Source organism: Citrus clementina, unplaced genomic scaffold, assembly GCF_000493195.1.
Source record: "Citrus clementina cultivar Clemenules unplaced genomic scaffold, Citrus_clementina_v1.0 scaffold_8, whole genome shotgun sequence".
Classification (NCBI taxonomy): Eukaryota; Viridiplantae; Streptophyta; class Magnoliopsida; order Sapindales; family Rutaceae; genus Citrus; species Citrus x clementina.
The window spans coordinates 5,875,005-5,886,244 of NW_006262022.1; the positions used below are offsets into that span (position 1 = coordinate 5,875,005).

General features: G+C 30.7%; 1 protein-coding gene across 1 annotated transcript; it reads left to right on the forward strand.

Annotated features, from left to right (window-relative positions):
* Window positions 1-4,461: 4,461 nt before the first annotated feature.
* LOC18034807 (protein CASPARIAN STRIP INTEGRITY FACTOR 1) lies at window positions 4,462-5,482 on the forward strand. Its single transcript, XM_006423308.2, has 3 exons — window positions 4,462-4,540; window positions 4,790-4,848; window positions 5,301-5,482. Exons 1-3 carry the CDS (start codon window positions 4,462-4,464, stop codon window positions 5,430-5,432), a joined length of 270 nt encoding a protein of 89 aa, XP_006423371.1. The 3' UTR covers window positions 5,433-5,482.
* The last annotated feature ends 5,758 nt before the right edge of the window (window positions 5,483-11,240 follow it).

An 11,240-nucleotide genomic window follows, 5' to 3' on the forward strand; every position in this document is an offset into this window, starting at 1 on the left:
TTTGTGTTTTAATTAAAGACAGAGAACTTGTAATTCCAATTTCAAAGATGTTAAAACATGTTTGGTAAAGCGACATTCGACATCTTAATTCTACTTTTACCAGATAGCTATCGATTTCGTTTCCTCGCGGCTGTAGATTAAAATCATAGCAGTTTGATCCCAAACAAACCTTCAATCCAAGTTTAGGATTGATCTGAGTTCAATCTTGACTACAAATATATAGAAATCCATTTGGGAAGGACGGTGATGAATAGAGACATCGTTTGCAGTATTTTTGCCGTGGTGGATCCCTTTCTCGTTTAATAAAAGTCTGGAATCTTGGGTTACTAATTGGTGGAATACTAGTCATTCCGAAACCTTTTTGAATGATATTCAAGAAAATGCTATTTTAGAAAAATTCATAGAATTAGACGAATTATTCCTCTTGGACGAAATGATAAAGGAATTTCTGGAAAGACGTCTAGAAAAGCTTCGTATAGGGCTTCAGAAAGAAACAATCAAATTAATCAAGATGCACGATGAGGATCATATCCATATGATTTTTCACTTCTCGACAAATACAATTTGCTTCAATCGAATATTGATTAATATGTGATCGGTCGAACACTACTTGAAAACAGCTCTTCTACTTAGAAACGAAATGTTTCAAATGCTCATGGAAATTCTTGCTCCCATTGGACCATTTGTATCTATTTGTATTAGGATCCCGATTCATGAATCTCTTGGTTCGAGAAATCAAAATCAGAGGAGAGAACCATTGCTTCTGACTCTTTTTCAAATTCGATAAATGTTGGTTGATTGTATATTTCATTATAGTTCTATGATTCATGAATATCATTTCCTATTTGATCCATGTGAATTCCATATTCGAAATTGCGATCGGATCTATTCATTAAAAAGAATCGACTCAATACATTTCATTTGTTAGATAGTGAAATTTCTTTTAGTTATTTATTTAATATAGTAACTCATGTAACCATTGAAGTTCCAATTTAATTCTTAAGTTTTAGGAAGGCAGCTACTGACCTGATTTCAAATTTTCTTATAACTTGTTTGATAATCTTGAACCAGTTTAAATGAGAATACAACTACAAGAAGCACACTGAGTGGGGAAGGGAAAAGGGACGTAGTGATTGCAGATATTGTGTGAGTCTGAACAAATTTTAAAACCTCCATTAGGAAACACACTTTTGAGAATTGTGATGTTGCATATCATTCTCAATTTGATATGCTTCGGAGTTCAGTGCAAGTTGCCATTTAGGAAGACAATTAGCAGATGTGGTAGCAGATATACAAATAAGTAGTGGAATATCATTATTCTCAATCGTGTGCCTTATGCAATGTGGAAAAATATTTTCCAATTGCTGGTATATTTGCTCTTGCAACTTGGCATCAATCATTAAAAGTTGCGGAGCAAAAAGGGCACGAATTTCAATGCTTGAAAATGACATTGCTCCACGACTGCAACTATACATATAACCTCAGTTCATATTGAAAATTATAATTTCTATAATGGTTGTGATGACCGCTACCTAGATTTTAAATCATTGAGATGATGGGGCCAAAAAATAAAAATAAAAAAAGAGAGAAAGAAAGAAGTTGGTAATAGGGGTGGATTTTGTAGTTTGATGGAAGAATTTATGTCTCGAAACTTGAGGGGTATACATTCACTGATTCAAGTATTACTACCAACAAAAAGTTGGTGATATTTTCTCTCCTATTAATTGGTAGGGATAGATAGAATTATTAAAAAAAAATCACTTGATAATAATTTTTTTTTAAAAAAAAGAATTATTATTGAATGGATTTGTGGGGGAGTTGTTGGTGCAAATGAAATATTGAAATTCTTATCATGGATAGTCCTATAAAAATCCAACCCAATATATTGACATTTTTGGTGGTCAACAGTATGCTATGAAAAAGTCTATGCAATTATCATGAAAAGATGAAAAGACAGGGTAAAACTAACCCTTATTAAGTAGTGATGATAATCGTCATTCTCTATGTCATGGGGCCTTCTACTGTTCTGATGATATTTTTGATTTATTAAAATAAAAAGAAGAAAAAATTTGAAAGAAGTGCAAAGAACAATATAAAATGCATTTTTTATTTGGATTCTCTATGTACAATATATGACCCAACCTAAAGTTTATTCTTCGGAGATAAAAATGTTGAAAGTAATATCGTATATATGCTTTGGAGGGAACTTTTTCTTCTTCTTTTTTTCTTTTAATAAGCAGGGGTTTTTAGAGTCTAAATATAATTTTTAAACCCATATATTTTCAAGGAATTAATTTATTTTTTTTATATATTAAACCATCTAGTATTCGAAAACTACATTAGGACTCGACTAATTCAGATTAAAGCTGGGTAGAATCATTAGGGCGGCAAATCTCTCCCAACAAGTATTTGATGCAACTGTCTTTCCAAGTCTCGAACCGAAGACCTGGGTTAAAAAATAAAAAAAATCTTTAACATAGTGAAACTCGACAACAAAATGTTATAGAACGAAATTTGGATCATGAAATGAAATAATGTCTTCTTATATACTGCTTAGCCACTATCTTGATTATTAGACAATAATAATGATTAACATAAGTTTTCAAAATAATATAATTCCCTCGAAGTGCTTTTGATGATAAGATCACCACAAGCATATCACAATGAAAAGAGATGTACACCTTAAAGCAATTTCTTTGGTAATGCTTAAACGATAACCTAATAACAATAAGCTTGGCATGCCATCTATATTTTGTGATCAAACAAGATCGATTATTTTCATATAATTAGTAACAAAGTGCTTTTGAAGAAGTTGATCAATTATTGCTTCCTAACAGAAAAAGCAGGGATTAACATAAATTAAGGATGCATGCTTTCCTAACACCACTTTAATTAGAGAAAAGAGAAGATTTATTAAACAAATGAACAATAAATTAATAAAAAAAAAAGTGACAGTGCTAGATAGCTTCTCTTTAATTATTCTCCACCACTGTCCTTTCAGTAGAGTTGTATTTGGTGCGTTGTCTTTGTCTCTAAGGATAATTGGAAGCACTAGTCATCCATTAAAGCTATTTTATGCCTACCTAATTTATCTTTATGGCATAGCCAAAGACAAACAAGACCCCAGTCGACAAACATTTTTCCAACTTGGTTTCTATGCAGCGCTTTTGAGCTTACTAATGGTGGACACCAAAAGAGGTGAAAAAAAAATATTAATTAAAGCTAAGATCATTCTCTTGAGTCATTGAAATTCCGAAATAGGGCATACGTATATCAATAAGTCAGCAAACTTTGAACTAATGCACATCTTTAATCATTATTTTCAATTAAGTTTTCTTATTTCTAAGATCAGGTAATTAGAATCATTACGGTCAATAAAGTTTAAGAATTATTCTCTACTAATGTGAGATAATCTCATTAAATCTCCAGTGTTCAAAAGTCAATTCAAGAGTTAAGAGTTTCTTTGGATGTATATTGTTAGATAAGGAATTATTCTTAGCAATTGCTAGATAATCTTCTTAACACCCTTATCAGACTTAAAAGTGAACTCAAGAGTTGATGATTATCCTTAATTTATATTCTTAAGCTAGCTAGGAACTATTTTCTGGGACATTCTCCTTAAAATCCCATGTCATGAAAAGTTAATACATTCTCAACTCATGTATGAGAGATGTTGATATTTTCATAAGTCCATAGCTTAAATTATACTAAAAAATTAGCTCAAAAATTTGAGAATTGTCTCAATTAAAAACCATTGTCAGCCAATAATTAATAGTTTTTATCTCAAGTTTAAAATGTTCATATGAGCTGAACGATTTTTTTCTTTTTATTTAACCTAATGGATACTTAAGTCACTCTCCCCACTTATATGAATATAGTTTGAACCCTAAATCTCTTGTTTCTGACACGGAATTTTACCACCTTAATTAGTTAACATCCATACTATGAGGTCAACTTAAGCCAAATCATATCAATCACAAGGAACGGGTGGTGATAAAAAAATTAATTTAAAATTTACAAATATTTAATATCTGATTGATGTTTGGATTATGGCCGCTTAACATAGAAGCGAAATTTGGCAACCTTTCCAAATAAAAAATGAAGGGTATTTTGATGATTTCCACTAAGGAGATATCATGCTGATACTGGTAAATAAATTAACTATACTGGTAAATAAAATAACTATATTAATCCACTAACTTCTAAGACCTTAGTGCCCCAACAAAAGAAAAGTGGTCTCCTTACACCTTTTCTAGCTAGTTTGAATTTTAAACTTAAAAGCAAGTCGATTGCATTCTTTATATAATAAACAATCAATTCTCAGTTTATCTCCAAAGACTGCAACTCTGAGTAAAGTTAATGTTGTTTGCAATATAGATAGGAATAATCATCATTTGTATAACAATCTCTTGAATGAGAAAATATAAAGCATCTTAGAAACGAAACAAGATTCTGCTTAAAATGGGTCTCTTGCTTCTCAAGAAGATTAGTCTGCTCTTTCTCCTCATTTCAGCCTCACTTTTATCAACTTCTTTGGCAGGTGGGCTCTGAATACTTTCTTTCTCTTGCTAGCTAGCTGCGGCCTTTGCTAGAAACCCTACATGCATTATCAGAGCTTTTCCCATTTATATTGGCTTCAACTTTAAGCTTCTACAGAACACGTTAACAAAGTTTACATAAGATGATAAAATGTTGTACTTTTTGTGACAACCCTTTTTAGGGTTTAAATTCACGAAGCTAATAATTTTTTTTTTGCCCATTTATATATATGCTTAAAATGCATCTGCAGATCGAGGAATATCAAAATCTGTGAGTAAGTTGGCTGAGGGAGTGGATTCGACTTTTGAGGTTCGTAACTCATCATGTTAATTGAGATGGCGGTTTCTTATATAACATTTCATAAAGTTACTCATAAATTGCTTTCCTTGTTCTAAATCATCATTGCTTTTGTTGTTATTCGATTTCTCTTCACTTCTCGCACTTATATGTATATATGACGCATGCAAACATTTTTCTTTTAATTGAGCATAGATGACGGAAAATTATATATATTCTCTCTTTATTCATATAAAAAAGTGTTTGAACCTCGGACCTTTTGTATTACTTCAACAGATTTTACTCCGGACGCACAAGCATCATAATATTTCAAACTGTGTGTACCATGAGCGAAAAACATGCCTAACTCTTCCATCATAATTAAACAAAATCAAAGTATATCCATTTTTTCCTTGCAAAACAAGTATTGCTGCATTTTTCTTTATTTCAAGGTTTAATTTCTGTTTCGATTGCTTCATATGTAGGAGAAGCCATTACAGGAAGAGGAAATGAGTATGATACATGAAAGGCTTCTGAAGGCTAATACTCAAGACTATGGGAGATATGATCCATCACCCGCCCTTGTGAAGCCACCTTTCAAGCTCATACCAAACTGATCCACACGCATATATATGCCTTAGCCATCAAGCTCATACATATAGATGGCAATCCGACTAGTAATTAAATAAAGTAAAACGAAAGCTGCATGCAGCAGGCAGAAGTCGATCTCCTATATATGTGTAGCGTGTCCTTGTAGTTGCAAAAATACTAAGTTTTGAAACCTTAATGATGAGTAGTATAATGTAATATATATAATATAGTTTGTTTAATTAGAAGAATATATATATGCTACCATCCATGTTATAAAATATTGCGTGTTCATGTCCATATATATAATCACATATAAACAATATCCAAGTTATTCAAGTATATACTTATTAGCTAGTGATTATTCACTGTTGTCAATTTCTTGATTGTACCTAATTAATTATATTCTATTTTGATAATTTCCCATAGATTTATCAACTAAATGGCCCATTTGTTAGTGCTAGTCAATAGCTTAAGTAGTAAAAAATTTTAGATAGTAAAAGTTTAGAGGTGCCAACCCTGCTTACAGGAGCAGTTGAGAAGAAACTAACTAGGTTTTGATCGATGGTGAAAAAAAAAATCATGAATAAAGAGTTTATTTCTAATTATTTGAAAATACAGTAGCTAAAGTAGTGCTTGGTAAATAACCAAGGTGAGTTAAAAAAAACTTTCATACAACATACACTCATCAACCTGTTTTTGTTAGATATTATTGATAATTCCATTTCATGATAGTTATTTGCAATTAAAAGCGAGTATGTAAATCCCAGAAGAGCCTTAAATGTAAACGAAGATTTTCCAGCATATACATAAATTTTCTTCAATGTAGACGTTTGCACTAGAAAAATAGTGAGCTTTAAAACTGGAAACAGTCCTTACAATGAAAAGATTTCAGCATACACACGTAATTTTTCTTTCGTGCATGCAGATGTTTCCCCCCCAAAAAAAGAAAAAAATGTGATCTCTGATTAATTGAATAATCAGTTTAGGTTATTTTAAAGTAGGATCCTTGCGACTACGAGCTGGATATTCAGCTATCAACTTCAATTCCTGCTGTGCTTTAACATTTCTATTATCTTGAAGAAGATACTTGGCTCTTGCCATAAAGTAAGAGGTAAAAGGATCAATTCTATTTCACACCAATTTTGGTGGAGGAATATTCTTTAACTTATGCTTATGTAGTGTGTGTGTGTGTGTGTGTGTGTGTGTGTGTGTGTGTGTGTGTGTGTGTGTGTGTATAAGCAGGTTTCTTTGGCTGGCAATTGTATTCACATACTAAGTAATAGTGGTAGAGGCTTATGAAAACCGGAGAGGGCACGACACTTTGAATTTTTTTTGAAGTTTCTAAATAAAATATAAAAAATTACGTATAAAAAGATTAATCTGGCCCCTTCATACTTGATATATAAACTTTATATTAAGGATAAAAATGCAGTTTTAGATTTTGGTAAAATAAAGTCAAAGTGGCTTGATTATTTTATTTTTATTTTGTTAATTATTTTTTCATTATGAGAAAATGGCAAATAGCCTTTTAAAATTTTGATGAAGTTTGGCCAATTTTATTCTGTTAATTGTTCTTTTATTTTTGGCTTGTACATGCAGCAATAGCCTCAATTATCAATCAAATTTACTCAAAACTTAGAGACATTATTTATAAAGCAATTAGCAAGTAAGTTATTTTAATTTTTGCTTAATTACATAATTTTTTCATGTACTCTTAATATTAATTTACTCATTTAGGTCTATAAAACTAATCACTATAATATTTGTATTGAAATTATATCTAATTCTTCCATTTTATTCTTCATCCAATCTCTCGATTCCTCATCACTTTGTATCTAGAGTCAATAGTTGTAACGACAACTTTATTGTATATAAATATATTGCGAAAATGCTCGATATAGTAGAATTGTGATCACATGTTTGTATTCACACAAGAAAAGTAATTAATAAGATTTCCTTTCGGATATTACCTTTCACACTTAGCAACCTTAGATATTATTTGGAAACCGATGAGCAAGTACGTTATTTTAATTTCTTTAATCTTATTTTTTAATATTTCAGGTTAAGAAGTCTCGTCTAGTTAATGAAGGTATAATTTTTATTTAAAGCATTAATAAAAGGCTAGTCGTGGTTTTTATTCAAGGAAAAAGAGCTTGAAAAAGACTTTTTCAAAACATGTTTTTGTCAAAACAAAAATATCAAGAACTCAGTAAAAATTTCAACTAATTTTCTGAAAACTTCTTTTAGACACAGTCTCCATTTGCCCTGTTTTGTCAAAAATATATTGTTGAAAAAAAACCTTTTGGGTTTGAGTCAAGAGTTTAAATGTGTTTTTATCAACATGTTTTCAGAAATAGTTTTGATAAACTTTGAAAGACCCATTTTTGCCAAGGGAACCTCCTCTTTCACAAACCTCCTTTTCACTACTCTTTTGTCAAGCGAGAATAAGGGCTAAAGAGAATAAATTTGACTTTACCCACCTCTACTTTTTGAAAAGAGAAAAATAATACGTATATTCATCATGCTAAATGTTAAGAGAGAACGAAGCTAAAATTTAGTCAATTGGATTTCTAAAAGTTTTGTAGTCTTTTCCTTTTGCACTTTGAATCATCTCTATGCCGGTTTTGATCTCTTCAACTTTTGATTTAAATTAATAATTTTCCATTCCTTCGTTTGGAAGGAAGGATGGGTGGGTTTTCATTTCCTATGATCAGCTTAACAACTGTTAATAAAACTGATCAATAAAATGGACGTTGTGCGTATCAAGGCCTTTTCCTTGGTAGTTAAAGTTGATCTGTAGGAGATAACACTACATGCAATCAACACTTAGTTGCCAAGCCATTATCTTGGCTTAAAAATCTGCACCAAATTTGTTTTTTGAGGTCATGTTTGGTATTAAAATTGAATAGCTAGTTATAATCATTGACAAAGTTAGTGTAGGATCAATTGAGGCACAGCCCGAAATGACTTTTGAAAATTAAAAAAAAAAAAAAAAGATTTTAAATAAGACGTTACTTCGTTTGAATTTGTAAAAGTGTCTTTTCTGAATTTTAAAATGATAAAAATATTTTTGTTGAAATTGAATTCTTTCCATAGAAATAAACCTACAAATATCATCAATACAATGTTATATTTTTTTATGTGAATTTTTTAAATTGTATTTTACTTTTTTTAAAGGTTTTGGATGGGGATGAGATTTGTTTTTTGTTTTTTCAATGAGGATAAGAGATCTTGTTCATTAAATACTAATTTTTACTTTTTATTATTACTTGAACTTAGATAACTATAGAGCAAAGCATATTTATGACCAGTTAAGTTCACCTAGGAGATGAAATTGTGTTATATGTTGGCTGTGCCCCAGCTGAAAAAAAAAAATTGGCTATATTAAGTTACAATACTAAAGCACTCGGTAAATATTAACTGCTACGGCTTGTAACTCAAATTCATTTAATCCATTACTTAATACTTATATCAAAATAAAACATTGCTTTGTAACGACTTATACACAAATCACTCTCTGTCAATTCAATCTCGCAGTGCTTATTGGTTTTTTTTTCCCTTTTTTACAAAATTAATTACAATTTAAATTCCTTCGTAACTTGTTCTCTTATATTTGAGTGAAGTTCATAACTTAACATTAATCACTTCTTTTTTTTTTTTTGAAAATTTTTAAATTATATTATTAGTTAAAGTTCCGATTCTGAAACTGGTTCTGAGAGCACATATATTATGATACTACGAAAATTTACCAATTCGAAAATAAAATATGGAATTAAGATCCGCAACAAATTTATAAAGTTATAAAAAAAATTTTAATTCCGAACCTAAGACTAATAACTCTTATCGTATTATATCAAACTTGGGTTTTCTTCAATAGCCGACATGCTTTTGAAAAGAGACCAACACCTATAAAATGATGACCAAATGGTGGCTAAGCATTATTTCATTTGATTATGCAATATTTCTTAATCAAGTAACGGATGTAAGAATATATAAAGGGTGTTTAAATATTTATTTTTTAAAAAAGAAAAAGGTAATAATAATTGAGAACAACTAATTAATTCATGTGAAAAGGAAAAGTAAAAGAAGCCTGGCTTTAAAAAAAGAAAATTCTTTTTGAAACATTTCAATGCAGCACGTATTTTAACACTTTACGAGTCTAATTCGAGATGTTAACACCTTCTTTAAGTAAAGCCTATTAGTCAAAATTGTGTTGTGATTAAATATTTGTTTCTCTATCAAGTCTTACGTAGAACGAAATTATTCGAAATAATTAATTCTAAAGGGAAAATTATGAGCGGCTTTTCTTCTCTTCTCTATGAAGGTAGATTACTTCAGTAATAATTTTAAACACACTTCAAAATCATGTTTAATTAAGGGCTAAGTTGTTCTTTTGAGCTTAATTACTCGTGTGATTCACCTAATCGACGTTGATATTGATGTCACAGTTGATTAATTCCAAAACGATTTGCCCTTCTCCAAGCAACACATGCCAACGCTTTGATGTGGACCAATCAGCATTAACCATTTAAGCTACCTTACAATGACACTTTCCTCCTCCGCAATCCCCAACTGGCAAGAAAGCAAGTGAGGCCATATTCGGTAACCCAAAAAACCAAAACACTCGCAAGCCAATCAACTTACCTTTGACAAATTGACTACGTACACAAACACAATTGAGAAAAAAATTGAAGTTGAAGTTGAACCACAAAAATATATCGACCACATTTTTGTTTAATTTTAATTGACAAAATTTGACATTTACGTGCCCAACTCAAACTCAATGTCTAATTCTTGCCAGCATTAACAGTTGCATCAATCAAATATCACCATTTTTTATCTAATCCAGGTGATGCCACGGCAAAGGTATTTTTAATCAACACCTACGTATAGCCCCAAGTTCTTGACTAAATTTGACCTTCCCTACATGCAAAGACCTTTTTGTGAATTCGTGATAATGATGCCATTTTTTTTTTTATTATTGCTTTTCAAGGGTGGTTAAAAATTTTATGAGGGATAATAACATCTGAATCCCTAATTTTTTTATGTATTCAAACATAAGGAAACTTTGTCGATTTGTATCAAATGGATCCCTAGACTGACCGGTTTAATTTAACCCCTACTTGTTCTAAAGGGAAAATTATGAGCGGTATTCCTTCTCTATGAAAGTAGATTACTTCAGTATTAATTTTAAACACACTTCAAAATCATGTTTAATTTAGGGCTAAGTTGTTCTTTTGAGCTTAATTACTCGTGTGAATCCTAGGGTCCTAGCGACTGGTTAATTTTTTTTTTTTTTGAAAGATAGTGACTGGTTAATTTGATTGGAATACATATTTTAAAATTGTATCCTTATCTGTGGGAATTGGGAACATACAAGTAAAGGGACCTGGATGTTATTACCCAATTTTGTATTGTGGTTATTAAATATTTTTATGTTGACATTTGTTGACTAAGAGATTATCTGAGTTAGATGTGAAAATGATGAGTAGTTTTAAATTTTTTTACATAAAATAATATGGTATTGAAGTGTCTGACATTCCATATATTTTAATTATCATGTTTGAGAGGTTAAATTAATTAAAGTCAAAACATTACATTTATTTATATTAACAATCCAAAGTTACGAAGAAAATAATAATAATAATAATAAAGAACAAACAAACTAACTAACAAACAAATAAGTAAATAACTTGTAACCAAAGTTAGTTGATGTGAGTAGTTTGACACTCTCACTTCTTAAGAGATGTCAGGGGTTCAAACCTCACTCTCGTATGAAGTTACTACTTTGCCCAGCACTTTACCTTTTTTAGGTAAACCCGGTACGAGTGGGG

Excerpts from the sequence above, each read along its gene's own strand:
- LOC18034807 (XM_006423308.2), top strand. The coding sequence starts at position 4,462 with ATGGGTCTCTTGCTTCTCAAGAAGATTAGTCTGCTCTTTCTCCTCATT. Across the intron at positions 4,541-4,789 it reads TTTATCAACTTCTTTGGCAG|ATCGAGGAATATCAAAATCT; the intron begins GTGGGCTCTGAA and ends ATGCATCTGCAG. Across the intron at positions 4,849-5,300 it reads GAGTGGATTCGACTTTTGAG|GAGAAGCCATTACAGGAAGA; the intron begins GTTCGTAACTCA and ends CTTCATATGTAG.